The 19681-nt window shown below is 37.1% G+C and overlaps 1 protein-coding gene across 5 annotated transcripts in view; it reads right to left on the bottom strand.

Moving 5' to 3' along the window:
- Window positions 1–19681, bottom strand: part of ATG10 (autophagy related 10) — a 330308-nt gene that overhangs the window by 49679 nt on the left and 260948 nt on the right. For 4 of the 5 annotated variants that reach the window (XM_088796595.1, XM_019746380.3, XM_088796596.1 and 1 more), the window contains one exon: window positions 15957–16054. In XM_088796595.1, the coding sequence (XP_088652721.1) occupies window positions 15957–16054 (98 nt within the window). Of the gene's footprint in view, window positions 1–2034; window positions 2108–15956; window positions 16055–19681 lie in introns of those variants that run through there. The other variant, XM_088796597.1, reaches the window with a different exon arrangement.

The following is a 19681-nucleotide window of genomic DNA, read 5'->3' as shown; positions in this document are numbered from 1 at the left end:
CAAATTTTACTACATATAAATATTTTTAAATGATGTTCTATTTATTGGGAGGAAAAACAGAGAGAAATGAATAATTAAAGGGTAGAGATTTATAGACAAATACTACTCAAAAGAAAGCTGGTGCAGCTATATTAGTATCAGGCAAAATGATGTTTGGGTAACTTGTCCGAAGACATATAGATCACAAGGGGCAGATCAAGGCTTCGATCTACCTCTTTCTTGCTATAAACCCTATGCTGTTTTTAATATATCTTAATGACTGACATTCTAGTTATTAATACTTAGGGAATTCATTAATTAAAAAGAAAAATTTGAGACAATCTCTCATAAGCACACTAATTCTACCATGAACTAAATGCAGTTTTCATGTTTTAAGAAAAATCAGTAAATAAGCCATCCAGAAAAAAATGTATATTTAATTAATACTGGTGAAACTTATGTTTGACTTGGAGATTTCTTACCTTGTTTTCTTTCAATAATAATAAAAATCATCTATTACATCCACCCAAAATTTCAAAAAAATTTTTCCAGACTTCTTTCTAAAAAGAAATCAATATTAGCATTTAGAATTGAAGAATCCCTGTGACAAATCATCAGAAGAACCAGCCTACTTTTAACTGAAACATTTTCAGGAAAAACTAGAGGACAATTAGGTACATAATGTATCATTGTAAGAGCTGAATGTACACATGTAACTGGAAATATTAGGGTACATCTTGCTCCTTATGAGAAGTTAAAGGTAAATGATCATATTAACCATTAAGTAATACTTCCACTGACAAAATTAGAACGTCCCATCTTCAGAATAGTCAATGTGTAAAGTCAAGCAAAACAGCAGTTGAATAAAGTTTCAAGCAAATTCCCAAATCCCAATAAATTTTTCTGGTACTGTTTCCTTCTAGGAATTTTTTTCAGTTAACGAGCAATTAAATAGTTTTAAGCAAATTCCCAAATCCCAATAAATTATTCTAGTACTGTTCCCTTCCAGGAATTTTTTTCAGTTAAAATACAATAGCTGCCTGTCCTCAGACTGTTGCAAAGTTACAGCAATCACCTCTCAGACCAAATTCAGGTTGTAATATCTCTCCTTTTAGGACTGAGTTTAAAGTTAAGGGCAAAACTACAGAAAACATATAGAAAAATGTGTATCCTCAGCCTAGCCTTCTATGTTGTTTATTAAATGCAAATCTAGTTTCTTCTGCTCACCTACATGTAGTTCAATATTACTTAGTCAGAATGTCTACACACAAAATCAAGAATTAGGCAGGTGAATTACATGGAAACCTCAAGGGAAATACACTGCATTACTAGCCAAATCCTCTTAATCAAACTTCTCCAGCCCCAGCACCGCCCTGCCTCCCAAATTTCCTCATGTTTTCACTTCAAAATACGCAAGGGCTTCTCCTTTCCATGGGCAGGGTGTACAACATCACACATTAACCAGGACCTGGAGGGAACATTCATAGTTTAGGAAATGGACTTTACTGCTTGTTAAACCCCTGCCTTTAGAAGTGTTCTCAGAGTATTCGGGCTCAGCTGAGGTCAGTCACCCAAAGCCCTGAATGGGAACATGATATGTGTCAAGCGGGGTCTCTGGTCCCGCTCCCCACATAAGAACGCAGGGCATGGTGAGGCCAAAAAGGAACACCAACGGAGCCATAGATAGGGGAGTCATACCTCTATATTCTCGCTGGAGGCTGGGTTGGAGATACAGGAAGCAGGGGCCACATGATCTCTGCCAACCAACAACCCCCAGCGTAGCCACAGCAGTTATATTATGGCTAATGGCTAACCGGTAACAGCTGATGGCCATCTAATAACCAAGCCAGCACCTTTCCACGTGAGGCCGAGAACCTGGAAACTGCTCTCTGGGACTCTGTCCCCACAGTATGAGTGCACGAATCATTTTATTTATAGACACAGACAGGCGGACATAAAGGAAGGAGCCCTTAAGATTTCCAATCCATCACCTGGAAAGTCACCTTGTCCTTAGACTGCTTTGGAAAAACCCCCCATCTGAGAATGACTGGTTGGTTTTGCTCTACTTCAGATTCCTTTAGTCTCTGTCCAATCTGGCTGAAAAGTCTTCGGGAGGGTTAGGTAGATCCTGCCAAGTTTAGGGACAGAATATTGTTAGGGGGACAGACTAAGAGAGGACAAGTTTCCTTTAAGTAGCACAGGGAACCGGCCAAAGCCAATGTTGGCTAGAGAGAGCTGAGGTTTGTGCAAGACTACTGTCAAGTACCAAGGTCAGGGGCCCACGAAGTGTCAATGCTAGTGTCACATAGCCACGGGCTTCAGATCAGGCAGGAATGAGACAGGAAGGAAAGCGGACTGCACACAAGCCAGGAAGAAGGGAAATAAACTGGGTAGTTTTCCGGAGCTACCTTGGTGTGTGTGCAGGTTGCCCATTGTTATCTAAGATATAAGTGAGCTGACCTGGTTTAAAGAACAGGGAAGACACTATTGGCAGCTGTAGAAACTTAAGATCCTTAGTTTCCAAAGTTAACTGGCTATATTTTCTGATTCTAAGGGAGCTTACAGAATATACCCAGAGGCCAAAAGTCTATCTCCTTTAAAGTGCCAGGATGAGAGCGAAATTCAAATACCCTGACTACCTTCCTCTGAGTCATATCATCAGCTGTTAGAAGTTGCCTCAGATTGACAGAATGAACTCTGTAATATCCAAGCTTGTGGACTCTAAGAAGTATTTATTATATCGCTATAGCAGATGCAAAGGTAGGCCTGGCCATACTGATCTCAGTTAAGACCAAAAAGATTTCTTTTTTTTTTCTGAGCAACCTGCTAGAAACAATACAGACATATATTCCTGATACAACTGCCTCAAAAGATAGACCTGACATGTCTCGATACTAAAATTCCTCTTGTTGAGGAACAAGGTAATGTTACTTGCCTAGCTTTAACTTGACAGTCTTTTGAATTATATCGACAATGTATCATCCAGCTCAGATGTTTTCAAGCATCTTAAAGGAGCAGAACACTTTGCAAATAAAACCTACAAGGAGCCTAAAAACAGAAGGAAGTGGAGGTACTTTGATTGAAATAAGGTGGCGAGCTCCAAAGACCCATTTACTTATTTTGACCCCTTCCAGATTATGTCCCCTCTTCCCACCAGGCCATCACATACACCCTAATACACACAGAGAAGAGCCCCCAGATACCCACACTCAACCATGGGGCTTTCCTGAATCCAGGGTGAAACTCAAATTAGCTGGCACAGTAATTTCAGATCAGAGTACATGAAATGATAATGATTTGATTAAAGCTCCATCAGTAGAAGAAAGACCTGTTCTCTCAGATGAGAAGACCATTTTCCTATCGTCCACACCTGTAGCCATAGCCACTTTGATGAATGGGGGAAAATAATGGCCAAACTCGTGTATAGTTACAACTCAATTCTCGTAAATCCAACCCTAAGAGGAAACATCATTGACATATTGAAGAGACCAGCTCTATTGGTCATTCAGCTATTGCTGGCAGTGATACAGGCACTGATGGCAAACATGTCTGTGAAGAATCGGAATAAAATATGGAAAATAATTGCATTTCACTGATTATTTCTACTTATGAGATAGACTTTGAGGATCAAAAATCATCATTTTACAGGACTCTTAAATGTATTTTCTCATTTAACAAATGTTTACAATTAATTTGATTGTGTGATGACCTCCAAGTTAAAGTGGGAGAGGAAGGCTGTAGGAACCTTTAAATGGGTTACATAAGCAACCTTCCAAGGTCTAGGGCATTGACTGCTCTGGCCATCCTCTCGTGGAGGTTCCCCACTGGCTGAATATTAACAAGTCTAAGTTTGAAAAATCTGCCTGAACTGCTGTGAGGGTGGGAGGGACAGGCCACTGCATTCTTGGTTATTAAAGACTATTTGAATATTGATCGAGTGTGGGTAGGGAGAAAGCCTGGCAGAAAGGAACATATTGATTGAGGAAGCAACTCAGACGTATTCAACTCAACTCCATTCATCAATGAATGGTTTAAAAACTTGACTACAATATCTATATATTCAATTCTAGATGTTTTGTAGGATATGTTCAGATATATCTTTATCTCAACAGGAAGCTGCAGGTTCAGCCATAGGTCCAATCACAACTATAGATTATAGAATGCCACTGCTCACGGCATAGTTCAGGAAGAAGTATGTGGAGATGGAATCTCACGGAGGCCCAGATGGACTACTTCTACTGCTCATGCAGTCTCGGGCCATTCCTCCCATGAATTGCCAACCACATCCCATACAAAACAGCATTCCAAAATAGCCATCTAAAGCCGAATGTCTTTCCTGAGGAAGCAGATTGCTATCAGGCTTTTTAAAAATCTTCTTTTGAATGAAAACTACACAACTCTTTATCTAGTTAACTAAGTAAATATAATCCCCAAGTACTCTAGATCGGCCTCCCTCTTCTCCATAAACTACTAGTCTTGGCCTGTGAATATACGGCTCTAGGAAACTGGACGTTCAACCATTCTTCTATTGACCACTACAGTGGACCGTTCTTGGTAGAAGCACTGAATTATGTCTTCTGCTTCTCTTTTTCACAGTATTTAGGGGTTAATGATAATAATAGCTCACATTCTTAGCATCAACTATGTGCCAGGCATTATGCTAAACACATCCCATGCATTAACTCATATGATTCTCTCAACAACCCAATGGGGTAGTCTTTATAACAGTCCCCATATGGAAATAATTTCCCATTTTGCGAATGAGGAAGGTGAAGGGTCAAATTGCTTGTCCTTGGTCCCACTGGTAATAAGTGGAAGGACCTGAATAAGAACCCAAGAGTCTCTGATTTCAGCCCCAAACTCCCAACCTATTGAAAACATTGTCCTTGGGTGCAGCTATATATTACCGTACCAGTCAAGCTGCGCAAAACAATCTACTCTGACTAAGTAAAGCTCTCATTGGGGACTGAATAAACAAATTCTAGATGACTCCCAGGGACAATTCCCAAGGTCACACTGGAGAATGGGACACTACAAGTATGAGACCTACTGCCTCTTCTCAGATCAGGAATCTGCCATCCTAGAATCATGCCTCCATCCCCACGATCCGAAGCCTGCCTCTGCTGCAGTGACCTCCAACGCCATGTCACACATGCTGCAATTCACACCAACAAAATGATTGCCCCATCCTCCGCCTCCTGACACTCCTAGAGCTAGCAACTAACACCGAAGCCACACAGACATCGTCCATGATCCACAGTGCTCCTACCAAGTTCAACCTCCACACACTTCTGCTTTTCAAATGCTGTATAATGCATCTGATATGACAAACCTAAATCAAATTCAGGCCCCTCTCCATGAGGGAGACAGAGAATTGTGTTTTAGCTTTCCAGCATCTGCAGTACAGGAAGGGCACAAGAGCAGAAGGGGGGCATGCATGTTGAGTTCTACTCCGCTGTACCCACTGCAAGGTCCAAGGATGCAAGTCCTGTGGCGGGGTCTCCTGATTCAGGGTGCCAAATGTTGTGTGTCTAGGACCAGGTTTCAGAGTTTTCATCAGTTTTCATCTGACCCCAAATGGATCAGACTCAGTTTAATATGGTATCATTCATACAATACTATCTTGAGAATAAGATTAGCATCATAGAAGGAGCTAGAACATATTGCTGAAGGAGGTGAGCTCTCAAATACAGCCATCTGAGTTTCAAACCTGCTTCTGTAACTCAGTACATGTTTGACCTTTAGCATGTTATAATTTCTTTTTTCCTCAGTTTCTCCTTCTCTAAAACGTAGAAAGTAGCATCAATCTAATAAAGGTGTTCAGAAGAGTAAGTAAAATAATATGTATAAAGTACTTAGAAGAATGCCTGATACTTAGGAAATGCTTCCTAAATGTTAGCTCTTCTTACTGGAATAATCTTTAGACAAGATAAGTTCTAATCTTAAAAGGTTATATAATAGAGTTGTATTCGAGCCCCATACTTTTAAATTTATTTCCAATCTCATAGACCTTTTAGAAGAAGTAAGAACTTGATTTCCTGTGACAGCAAACAGAAAAGCAAGCACTCATCTTTATGGTGACGACCTGGTTGTACTTAAAGAACACATTAATCTAGTGGCCAATTACTGCCAGGAGGAACAGCTCAAGCACAACTGTGCCAAAACCGAATCTGTCAGTTTTAAAAGATGTTCTTCAGGATCCAAATGGATAATGTTTTGGAAGAATTCAAAATGCTAACTAACTCTTTAATTGTTTGGAGGGGGTGTATTTATAGTTACCTTATCCTGACAGGCCCGCTTCAATACAATTTTACTCACTCAAATATTCCAAATAAGTTTTGTTATCTGAGTGAAGTGGATGACTGACAATGCCAGCTCACAAAAACCGTGGAGTCCAAGATCCTATCTTCCATGCTGAAAGGAGCAGGACTTAGGAGTTTCCACAGATTCTGTTCAATCATTTGCACAATCTAAAGAAGCTTACAAAGAAAGGCCTTGGCCCTGCTGACAGGTCTCCTGCAGCTGCCTCAGGACAGCAGAAACAATGCTCAGTCTTAGCAAAAATGGAAATCAGACCCCTTTAGTTCTGACCATACGTCAACTTCCCTAGTGTCTACAATGTATGTGCCAGTCAATTGCAAGAACAACCACATTTCAGCCATTCATCAGTAACTTCAGTGTTAAAGTGTTTGATACATGACTCCAATTAGACGCCTCATTGGCATCAGATTGTAACACATTAAGAACAATTATGACCAGTGTGAGCAGGCTCTTAGGGTTCAAATGGGCCCTCTAATAGACTGCTAGTAGGAGGACACCTTTTCTGAGCTTGACATGGGTCTATCTAACAAAATCTTTGAAAGTGAATATTCATTGACTCACCAATTCTACTTCTAAGAATTTATTCCAAAGAAATAACCTGACAAGTGCATGAATTATCTGTACAAGGATACTCACTTAAACACTATTTATAAGACAAACAACTGGAAAAGAACTCAATGTTGAACACATAAAATCGGTTAAAACAGTTACAGCATGGCCTTAGAATGAAATGCTATGTAGTCATTAAAGGGAAAATTTAGATGTATTTAAGTATTGGCATGAAAAATTGTCTATGATGTAAATTTTAAAAACCAGGTGCATAGTATGATCTCATTTGTGTTTTTTGTATATTTATATATAATATATACATATATGTGAATATATGTATTTTATATATAATTATATGACTGTATACAATCATTCTAGAAAGCTGTGCACTGAAAGGTTAGCAGTGGTAACTTTCACTGCTTAAGATCATGAGTAATGTTTATTCTTTATTTATGCTATTCTATATTTTATTAAAAATTATCAATATGTATTACTTTTTTTAATCAGAAAAAAATAAGTTATTAAAAAATGTAAGCCCAGATGATAGCAGTTTTATTTGAGGATCGTCTAAGATACCTACTGAGATGCACACATTCAGAATCATATAGAATCTCTAAGCTCTTTCTGTCTTATATCAATATAGGAATTGGCAAACTCAAGTGCCTTTAGAAGACAGGCAGGCAAAGTAAATAAGTGAAATAGACAGGGTATGAGGCAATAGGGAGGGGAAGTGACCATGGTTAAGTAGAGAGCACATATCCAGTCTAAAAGTATTCAAATTCAAAAAAATTTCCAAGCACTTAAAATACATCTGCAAGCTCAGTCTGAGCAGTAATCTGCTGATTAAGACCTTGAGAGTGTAAACCTACACACACAGTACATTACTGTAACGCACACAACGACAACTGAACGTCATTCCCTCCTCATCTCCTACAGCTGCTTTAAGTAGTATCTATGAAGCAGACGATTTTTCCATGTTTGTAAAATTATTTTTCTGAAATTTAATATAAAAAAAAGTTTGTCTCCCCTGATAAACTTGTTTGCTTCCTTCCATAACAGAATGAAAGCAATGAATTTAATTAGCTTTTCCTTTCTCTTTTTTGTTCTAGAAAGCTCAGAACTTTCCTTAACCTAGGTTTTGTGTTGCAACTGTCTCTTCCCTTCCATCGCTTAGTTCTTATTCCCTTGCTTGGATGGTTATACTATATGTATTCATCTTATATTAGAGTGTATGTATATATACCAATTGAAATATTTTTTCGAATTCAGGTTGGACAGAGGGAAGTAGAAATAAATTCATAATATACTAAAAAAAATAACATCAGCATACAATAAAATAATTGTAATGACTTGCACAAATACTTTACATATTTTGGTATTATCTCTATTTATTGGCCTAATTTTAAACTATAGACTGCAAATATAGTACAAGGGAATTTAGCAGCTGACATTGAAAAAAAAATCAGGAACATAACAGGTTAAAACAGAAGCTGAAGGGGTTAAGAAGTGGAATGGGAAAAAACGTGCAACAATTACATTGTAGAATATGTATGTATGTGTAGCAACCATTGTGCCAAAACAGGATAAAACCAATAGCATCTTTCTTAGGAAGCTTATACCTGTATAAGGGACTCAGAACCAGTCTGGGCAAGTGTGTCTGCAGAGTCTGTCTCCTCTGCCTTCCTGCTGTCCCAGGCTGCCCTACCTGCCTCTGGCTACTGCCGTAGAACCCACCCATCAATTACCTGTACCTCAAAAACTGGAAATGAGCATATAAATATTCCTCAAACTTGAAGTTTAGGAACTAAGATGTTTATTAAAAATTAAAAATTGATGGTAGGTAATTATCAAAATGAAATGTGCTAAGATGAGTAATATTAAAATGAATTATTAAATATTTTTAATGGTATTTAATTTTTACATTTATAAGCTGTTTCGTTTTTTGGACTAGAAATTCCAAGGATCAATGAAATGCTGGGAAATTCTTTAAAGAAAACTTTTGTGTAAATTCAAGGCATGTGCTGAGTCAAAAGTATAACTTTGATGGTAAAAAGCTAAGCAATATTCTCCTCAATCAGATATACATATAACAGAATATTAACCAGGCTTATCTCATGAAACAAACTTCAAGTTAAAGAAGTAAAAACCAAATATACCATTATAATCTGGTTACTTATAAGAAATACATTCCTTGTTTAACAATGTAGCTTGAATTCTCATTAAAATGGAATGAAACAAAACATGTCAGAAATTAATTTAATAAGACAAGCTTCTTAAGTAATAAATCATCCCCCCTTTTACTTAGATTAATTTGAACACTTAATTAGTGGTTAGTGGTCAGAAAACTTTAGAAATTAAAAGCTGGATGAGGAAGTAATATTATACCAATGCTTCAATAGCAGTTAGTATGAAGTTAAGACTTTCCCAAAACACTCCAGGGCGTAAAGCCAAAAAAAATTTTTTGAGAAAAATTAATTACTTACAAATACTAAGAAAGAAGTTTCACATATTCTTGTTTTACAAATATATTTCATAATGTAAAGAAAGTCTGAGGAACAAACAAAATTTATAAAAATGTATCTTTTTTTACCCCCAAACAAGAAAAACACAATGGAATGTGTAGACATTTCAGAATTGATATAAATAAATAAATAAATATGGAAAGTGAAGTACTTTGACAATGTATGGTACCCATGCATCAGCATTCAATAAATGTTAAAAGTCACAATGAATGTGCAGACTGACAATCTAAAAATAATTACTAATAGAGACAGAGAAACATGACACTGTCATCATTACCCTAAGCTACCAAAGAAAGTGAGATACAAGGATGAAAACATATTTCACTCTCCTAAGACGGGAAAGTGTGGTAGAATCACTGAGTAATATTAAAACATTGGAAGGTTTCTCAAAAAGTCTGCAAAATGGACACATTTACTGTGTATACACAGTACATATTTATATGTAATAAACACAAATACATTTACATTCATAAAACTACCCACTAAAGTGACTTACTAATGTCCAGAATGAATACCTAAAAACTCACAATCAACAAATTAACAGCAAATTACAGAGAAAACAATCACATGATGTCTGCAATCCCATTTAAATAAAACTTTACCGCAAAAGAGCCATCAATGGAGCTGGCAACGATTTTGAAGCAGCAACAGCAATCCATAAAAGCTTCTTAATTTTCTTGTCGTTTAAGAATTAAGCCACTTCCAGTTCACACAGATCCTACCAGGTGCACTAAATTGATGTCATTATGAGCCACCAGGAAATACCCACAGAGACCCATACCAACACGGAGAAGTTTTGTTAAACAGCTGTGTGTTTTAATTGATTTGTATTATTTAAAATAGGAACAGTTAAAAGTCAGTTATCGGATGTTGTGTAAAAGAGATGCCTAAAGACTCCAGGGAGACTGAGTTCAGAAGAAAGCCAATCACTGGAACTTCATTCAAGCACTTAAGATTATTACTAGAGGAAGCACAATTAAATCATCAGTTTATCAGCCATCATTATAAATCACCAGGCAACATATCAAGCTTCATTATTTAAGAATCCTTAACCAGTGACTTCCTGTATCACTGAGAGTCAAAAGCAATATATTCACCAAAAGGTACACGGAGTTTTGTTTTTAGTTGTTTTTGATTTTTCTTTTTTTGCCCTGAGAGATTTGTCGTGGAAATATAATAAAAACTCACTAAAAGTAATTATCATATTTTTGCATGTTTTAGAGATGCTAAAGTCTTTGAAATGAATCAGTGGTATTTGGGATATTCAAAATGTATATTGCACAGGCTCCTCCTATTCCACTCCCTACAAATCTTCTACCCAGTTCTGTCACAGTACTTGAATGGGATCATATAAGAAAAAATAATCAATGGATTTGTTTCCACTTTTATGCTCCCAACACCATTCATTTACTTGTATTTAGACAGCCTTGCTTAGGTATGTGGAATCAGAAAACAAATTTCTTCAAAAGTCTTGGTTTCCAAATTCAAAGTGCACAGTTCAGGTATTAGAAAGAATACATTTGAAAGGAGAGATGACATAGGTTGGATTTTATATACAATCCTCTTTCCTTAGTCTTCGCACCAATTCTCTATAGGTGCTACCATTATCTTTAATGAACAAATAACAGAGTCTTCACAATTTGCCCAAGGTCATGCATGCAGCTAGTAAGTGGGGGTGCTCGGAGTCAAATCCACTCTCTCTGGCACCAGCACCTTGATAAAGGCTCTGAAAGGAAGGAAGCCTCTTTGGAAAATGGCTGACCTCAAGTCTGGGCAAGAATTGCCCAACATGAACGTGCAACAACTTGTCACACCAAAAAACAAGAAGCCAGCAAAACTACTTGGGCTGTACCAACGTAGCTCATAAGCCAACTTCAAAAGACTTTCACTGGCCAAAGATAAGGTAAATTAAGAATCAATGAAGATAATCACTAAAATGAACTGAAATGAATAAAACGTTTATATCTATGAGTTCATACAGATACATAAAAACCCTTTCTTGGTCACCTTTGGAGGATGATAGAGCATCAACTGAAAGCTGAAATATGAAGAGAAAGAATCTTCACAGGAAGAAATACTAAACAACACAATAGAGATAGAGTTAGAAAAAAAATCCAACTGCAAATACTACGGGACAAACAACGTGTTTCTTCAACAAAAAACTGTACAGAAAAAAAAAAAAAAAAGAGGGAAGAATGGGAATCTCAGATTCAAAATGTCTTAAGAGATGTTTACCATTTTAATGTGTAAATCTTCTTTAGATCCTGATCAAAGAAAGTGTATAAAAAAAGTTGGGGAAGTTTAAACATTAATTGCTTAAAGACATTAAGAAATTTATAATTTCAGTTGTGATAATATTATGGTTATATTGTGGTTATATTTTTTGAGTCTTTACCTTATTTTTAAATTAAACTTTTTATTTTGCATTAGACTCACATTCAGTTATAAGAAATGATACGGAGATCCCCTGTACCCCTCACCCAGTTCCCCCAATGGTGACATACTGTAAAACTATAGTACAATATCGCAAACAAGATATTGACATTGATACAGTCAGATACAGAAAATTTCCCTCATGTTGCCTTTTCCAACCAGACCCACTTCTCTCCCACCCACACCTTCCTCTCTAACAACTTGGCAACCACAAATCTGTTCTCCAATGTAAGATTTTGTCATTTCAAAAATGTTAGATAAATGGAATCAGATACTATGTAACCTTCTGGGATCTTTCTTTCTTCCGTCTTTCCTTCCTTCCTTCCTTCCTTCCTTCCTTCCTTCCTTCCTTCCTTCCTTCCTTCCTTTTCTTTTCCCCACTCAGGATAATTACCTGGAGATTCATCTGGGTTGCTGAGAGTGTCAATAGTGGGCTCCTTTGCATTGGTGAGTAATAGTCCATGGTAAGTATATACAGCAATTTGTTTAACCATCCACCTTCTCAAGGACATCTGTGTTGTTTCTATGGGCTATTAAGAATAAGGCTGCTACAAACATCTGTGAAGAGCCCTTATCTTTTAAAGGTATCTACTTAAATATTTATGGATGAGATAATATGGTATTTAGGATTTGCTTCCAAAAAAACTCCAGATTGAGTGAGATGCCAAAAAAGAAGACCAACCATGAGTTTGTAAGTATGTTATACTATTATCTCTACTTTGGTGTATGTTTATAAAAAGAAGACAGTAAGAAAAAATTACTTATCTGACCACTACACACCCTCATACATAAACACATACATCCTCAAGTAAAATTGAAGGTACGCTTTTTTATCTAATGACTTTGGCTGGTGCCAAGATCACAGGAGCTCTTTACTAAAACACAGAGATCACACCTTCCAGTGGTCATTACTGTAATATTCACTCTCCCCATTTAGGCAGGTCCAACCTAGGCATCTGTTAACTTCCTTTAGGAAGTTCTTTATTAGGCTGCAGGGTTGAGATAATAGGTAGTCTGTAATGCTGGACAAAAGCAGGTGAGTAATCACCATAATCAAATGTATGAGATTCATGAGTGGTTTGTCTTCAAAAGAGAGGGTTCATGTCTGACATGAGCAGGTCCTTATCATCAAGACAAATGCTGAGAGAACAGAAGTGTGATTACTAAAGATGAAGAGCAACAAACGATGTGCGCACAATCAAGCCTGGAAATGAACTGAAATGCATTTTATATTATGCGAAGGCTGCTTTTGTTTTTAAGCCACTCTACAGGACAGGATATTATTATCATGTTCAGTCTGCAAGCTAATGCTTCTTTAGTATAATTCTGCAAACTGGTATCTACTATTTTGTGCCACTGACATTCTATCAGCTCATTCTGCCCTCGTGCTTTATCACACCCTCTCCTTCACTCCACTATTTTTTCCTACACACGGGGCCTTACAAAACTCTCTCAAAGACCTCAATCAAAGAAGAACACATAACTACCAACCCATTGACGGGTCTGGGATTAAAAACCAAGACCTTCAAAGGAAATACTCACGATGACTTTAAATGCCAGGTAGTGTAATGGCAACAACTGGGTGTCTCTTGTTAAGTCTTTAGTGCCTGTCCATGCACTGTGATAAGCAAGGCTAATGCTTAAATAATGTCTGTTATCAAAAGTGGGATAGCTGTCCACAAATAAATACCGATAAGATAAATTCCAAAGGAATATGCAAATGTTATCGTTGTATTGCAGTTCGGTTATATCAAATATCCCTCCTACTAAGTGGGCCCACTCTTGATGTTAGAAATAGTAATGCTTATTGTGTTAGGATTTATCATTATTATTATGCTATGGATAGGTAAGACAAAAATGCCCCACTAACAGGCTATCTATACAATACTTAAATGCCTATAAATTGAAAGACATTAATCAATTCCACCAAAAACAATTAAGGTATAGATTGGTTCATTTGATTGGTTTAGCAACTTAGGGGTTCTACTAATGGAAAGATGTCTATTTGTAACACCGTATTAGAAAACTAAGAAAATACAGTTGAGTTCAGAATCTTGTTCATATGACATCAGTCAGAACAGACATGTAGAATTAAAACCCAAAATGACATAGCCCGCCAGGAACTGTGCTATAGTCTTGCATTGAGGAGATTAGTAACAGGGCTGCTAGAGACAGAAAAAGAAAAAGAACTGGGCTCATGAACATAATGGAAAATATACCTGAGAAGGAACTGAGAAAAAAACGCTACAGTTAAATACATATGTATTTTTGGATGCTCTCTTCCCCTATCCTTTGCCATCTTCCTTTACACTCACAAACAAACATTCTCTGGGCCCTATAGATTCTGATGCTACAGTGTACATTTTTAGATGGTTTGCGGTCACTGACAAGACACTGGAAGTTGAAACTCTTAGTACTCACCTTGACATACTTAAAGGTTAATCTAAAATACTTTGCATAAAATGAAATGCTCTTGCCAAAATCTTTATGGCTGATTTGCTTATATATCTCATTACCTTTTATCATAGCAGCCACCCATGCCTTTTCTACAGGACTAGGATTTCAGAGCGGGCCATTCTTGTGAGCTGGGTGGGGTGGGAGGTTCAGAGGAAGGAACATAGGAGAGAACAAGAGGTGGAAATACGAAGACAGAAAGCAGGCAACTGGGAAGCCACGAAACCTGGGAAGAATTCCAAGAACAAACTGCACAAGATGGCTTCAGGGAATGAATCACCATGTGTGGCAGGAGCCAAGGCGGTGTGAAGTAGAGTAGAAGATAAGCTTAGGGGGGCGGGTTGGAGTGGAGGATATCTACATCATCTTGCCCCTGCCCAAGACATGCCTCATTCTGTAAGTTCCCTTAATAAACTCTTGATGATATGAAAAAAAGAGAGAGAGAGAAAGAAAAAAAGAAAGGGCAAGTTGGAGCCAGGGAGTGGCAGCCATTGAAGCCCAGGCGAGGCATTTAGACCCCATGCCATAGGTCCTTGGGAAGCTATCTCACAGGTTTTACGTGGGTAAGGTAAATCCAGCAGTGGTTAAGAAGATATGACTAATGGTAAGAGGCAGAGAGAAAAGGAGCAGAAGACCAGAGGTAGGAGGCTTTACTGATTGTTCCAGGTGAGGCTATAGGGCTTGATCTAGGAGAGTTAAAGAGGGAAAGGGAAAGGAAAAAATTAATTTGAGGGGCAGTGTGAAAGATACATATACTTAAACCCAGTTTTGTCCTCAATTAAAACCTAGAAAATGGTCATTTGCAATCATTGTCAAAGAACTATTTATAAAATGCCAAGGATCCTATCATTATTATGACCAAACATATAAGAGGGCATGAAAATTCTAATGGTTGATAAAGTCATTTTTAAAAGAAGCTTTGATTAAGCTTAACAGAACCTTGGAAAAATAAGATTTTGATATAAGTAAAAAATATATTCAAGGAGACCATGATTGGTTACAAGGTGATGAGTATTTTTAAATTTCTAAAAAAAAGTAACTGCTGATTTTAGCAAGGCAGTAATAATGACTTACATGAGTGACATATTTATTTTGTTTATTTTTGCCAATCTGCTTTTTATATTTACATTCACAGATCTATTTTCTCTACTTTCTCAGATCACTATTACAAACCTATTATTAATCAAAAGTTATTTTTTTTCAAAGCCATCTATGAGTAAAACTTTAAATATTACAGGTCACACCAGCTAAATCATTTATTTTGTAGTGTATATGCCAACTTAGTTTCTATTCTCATTCACTTACTACCTTTTTATTGAGCACCTACTATATTATAAGTATTGTGCTGGTGCTGGGTGTACAATGAAGAATAAAACAGACCTGGTCTGTCCACATGAGAGCACACAGTACAGTGGAAAAGACAGACATTAATTAAAAAAAAACAAAAACCCAAATATATGATTTAAAATGTGATAAGCACTATGAAAAAAAAACTTACAGGGTGGTATGAGTGTTGATAACAAGGAGGCTAAACCAAGGCTGGGTCTGGGGAGGGTTTTTAAAGGAAACTGTATTTGAGTTGAAATCTGTAAGTATATAGAAGAGTGAAACAGGAAAAAGAGTACGGGAGAGAGAACTAGATGAAAAAATGAGCAGAGGGAAAGGACTGCATCTAATAAGATGAAAATACTCTCTAACCTGTTGGGTAATGGTGTCCCATGGCCCCTGCTGCAGCCGCACCTTATAGCACTCATGGACGCCTTCCCATATGTCCGTCAGAGTTAAAGGTCTTCCATCTGTGAAAGGGCATGAGAAACACAGTCAGTTAGAAATCTGTGTAGCACAATGGTGCTTGGTGTCTATCGGAACTACCCGAAGAATAGTATGATTTCTTTTTAAATCCTTGCTAATACACATACTATTTATATATCAAAAGAATGCTATATGAAGTACTATTTTCTTCCTGAGGGAAATTTCAACATTCAAGCTTCTCTCCTTTGTAACCATCTATCAGTTAAATTACCTGTTCCTTTAATGCCTCTATGAATTTTACAAAATAAATAAAATACAAATGTGTTTTGGAGAAAACTAATAGGTAAAAGCAAGGACCAGTAGACAAGACTCCGATATTCACAAGGTTGCACTATGGATGCCTCTGAAGTCTTTTTTTTTCTTCATTATTAGTTTCAGGAGTATAAAACAATGTAATAGACGTTTTACCCTCATAAAGTGGTAACCCCCAATCTACTACCCCTCTAACATCATATGTAGCTGTTACAATTCCATTGACTCTATTCCCTATGCTGTATTCTGTATCTTGTGACTCTATATGTGTGTGTGTGTGTGTGTGTGTGTGTGTATATATATATATATATATATATATATATATATATATATATATATATATAAAATTATAGTTAACATTCAATATTATTCAGCTTCAGCCTCAGGTATAAGGCATCCACACCATCCATGAAGCGCAGTGGTCAGGCATCTACATGGTCCATGAAGTGGTCTCCCTAATAAGACAAGTGCCCATCGACACCCTACATAATCTTTACAACATTATTGATTATATTCCCCAAACTGCCTTTCATCCCCGTGGCAATATAATGGCCACCAATCTGTGCTTTCTAATCCCCTCACCTTCTCCCTCATCCCCACCCCCCTCCCATCTAGCAACCCTCAGTTTTTCTCTATATCTCTGAGACTGTTTCTGATTAGTTTGCTCATTTATTCCTCTGAAGTCTTAATACATCCTGTTGTCCTTAGAATCAGAGACCATACACATACTTCTTTCATTCTCTTGTTGATCGAGTAATGTTCAGATCACTCTGTTGGATATCATGTGGAATAGAGAGAAGGAAAACACACAATCTCTCCTAGTAAGGAGCTTACCATCTAGCAGGGAAACTACGACAAGTATATCAATAGCACAACATATCAACAACGAAAATATTGGGAGAAAAAGTGATCGCTGCCAAAGGAAAACTGCAGTTCTCTGACAGTCCAGAGAAGGGAGACGTAAACAGCCAGTGTTTGTGGCAGGTGGTGAAGTGGATGTGAGCAGTGAAAAGACGTAAGAAGGAATTGACATGAGGAGACTAGTAAACGCTATAGCGAACAACAATACTCCTTTTCTTTGTTCGAACAGCTTCAATTATTCACCTATATCCTTAACCACTCAAGTAACATATTTTATTATGAAGACCATTATGGCACAAGATAAGTGGAAAAATAGGGAGATAAGTCTAAGTTCAGGAAAAATAGCAGAAAGAGGGAGTTACCTAGAACTTTTATACCAGACACGGCCAGAGAGAAGGTGGACTAACCGCTGCAATTTGACTGTAACTTGGCCCATTCAGAGCTGCCAAGTCCTTCAGACTTATGGCTGTGAAGTTTTCCTGAGGCAAGTTCACAATAATGTAAAGAAAACCCATCAGTATATTGAATCATTAGATACAAAAATATATTTGGTCATCAAGTGCAACAAAATTTGGGGAAATAATCTACTCAAACCACCACCGCCTCCCCCAAAAAAACCCAAGAACAAAACCCAAATGGCACTGTATTCAGACTTAGACAAGTAGAGATGTGAGAGGGGAGGAAAAAGAGCACTAGATTTGGAGTCTGGGCTGAGTTCGAATCCCAGTGTTGGCACTTACTATTTATAAGACTGCAAGTTTTTTAGCTTTTACCTGGTAAACAAGGATAGTAATCCTTTTCAAATCTTGTTCTCATGAGGCTTACATCAGTGAACACACTTAGGACTGTGTCAGACACATAATAAGAGCTAAATAAATATTAGGTGTCTCCTCCCAGCCCTCATTGCACTACTCCAGTAATGCTCATACTGCAAAGAGAAAAGATTCATTTATAGACCATATTTCTTAGAATTTCCCCATGTTGCTGTACCATACACATTGTGTTTGATATAGTAATATACTATTACCATAGGCAGAGCATTTCTCATGTTTGACCTGAAAAGTTGAACTTTTCCTCAACCTTTATTTTCAATAAATAGCAATAGAATATTTTGATACATTTTCAATAAGTATCTTCATCTTGGCATTTATCTGGCGGCAGGAGACCATTATCTTGTGATAAATAGTTTTATTCCATTGACATTTCCATGTCTATAAAATGAACAAGATTTATTCATCCAATTAACATTTGAATGTCATGTTTAGCTACAAGTTAAAAACAAGCTGCCTTCAGTATCTGTGTTATATTGTTTTCTGAACACATTTACAGAGTGGAGACAAACTTTGCCTTAAGATAAACACTACACATCTTCAAAACATGCACATGCACACATGTATGTGTGTTGGTGTTGGAGGACAATAGGATTGTAAGTATTCCAGTGTCAAATAGCAAACTAAATAATCAAATTATAAAAAGATGGCATGCTTTTAAATTTTTTTCAGATGTCAAAGTTAGAAGAAATCAAGTTGTAAGATAATAAAATATTAGAGCTAGTCAATTACTAATTTCATAAATAAAGAAATATATGTCTGCCAAAATTATGCAGCTAGTTCATGACTGCACTGAGCTAGAATTCAGGTCTCAGGACTCACAATTCAGTGCTCTTCCTGCCATTCCATGTTGCCTCTGAAAGCAGAGACTGCGTCTATCCTTTCATCACTGCAGTCCCGCCGTGTAGTTCTAAGCCTCACTCACACGTTGCAAATGCTTTATAAATATTTACTGAATAAATGATAAGTGAAAGAACGCCTTCCTTATCTTTATTTCCTCTAAGTCAGAGAAAGGCTTTACAGACCTAGAGTAGAATGCTGGGTTTAATATCTGGTAATCAGTAATGCTTTTAATTTTATTCCTGAAAATATTTCAGTCAACAATCTAAGGATGGAGTAAATGGTTTCAATATTACCACTGTCAAAAACCTGCATCCTCTGCAGGAAACATTCATATCAAATGCAATAATCAGCAGCATAGCAACAATGTGGAGAGACCCAGAACAAAGGTGATAGAATATTTTCATCAGATTTGATGTTAGACTTGACGGTACGTACCATAAGTTTTCAAACATCACCAAATTTAGAGGGAGAGAAAAAAAGATTTAACACCTTCCAGATATAGGAATTAAAAAATGATCTGGTCAACTTCGAATAACAGATAATCACAAGGAGTTAAAAATAAGTTCAAAACAGAAAAAAAATGCATGACACTCCTATATGCATGTGTTACCACTTGCTATAAAGAGAACGGTGCATTTTAAGTGAATGAATGTGAGTGCATTCTCTAACGCATTTACAGAATTGTTTAAAGACACATGTATTAATGATAGTTAGATAAGTGCTTGTGCAAGCTACCTGGACAAAAGTGTCCATCTTTCCAGTTGCTGCTAAGTGCTTACACTATAGAAGATCTGGGTGATATAGCTTTACCTCTCACATATAGAT

The sequence above is a fragment of the Rhinolophus sinicus genome, chromosome 3 (assembly GCF_057876585.1).
Source record: "Rhinolophus sinicus isolate RSI-liver-muscle chromosome 3, RSI-T2T, whole genome shotgun sequence".
In the NCBI taxonomy this organism is placed as follows: domain Eukaryota; kingdom Metazoa; phylum Chordata; class Mammalia; order Chiroptera; family Rhinolophidae; genus Rhinolophus; species Rhinolophus sinicus.
Note: the sequence above shows the minus strand (reverse complement) of the source record. Positions and strands in the feature narration are given on the sequence as shown.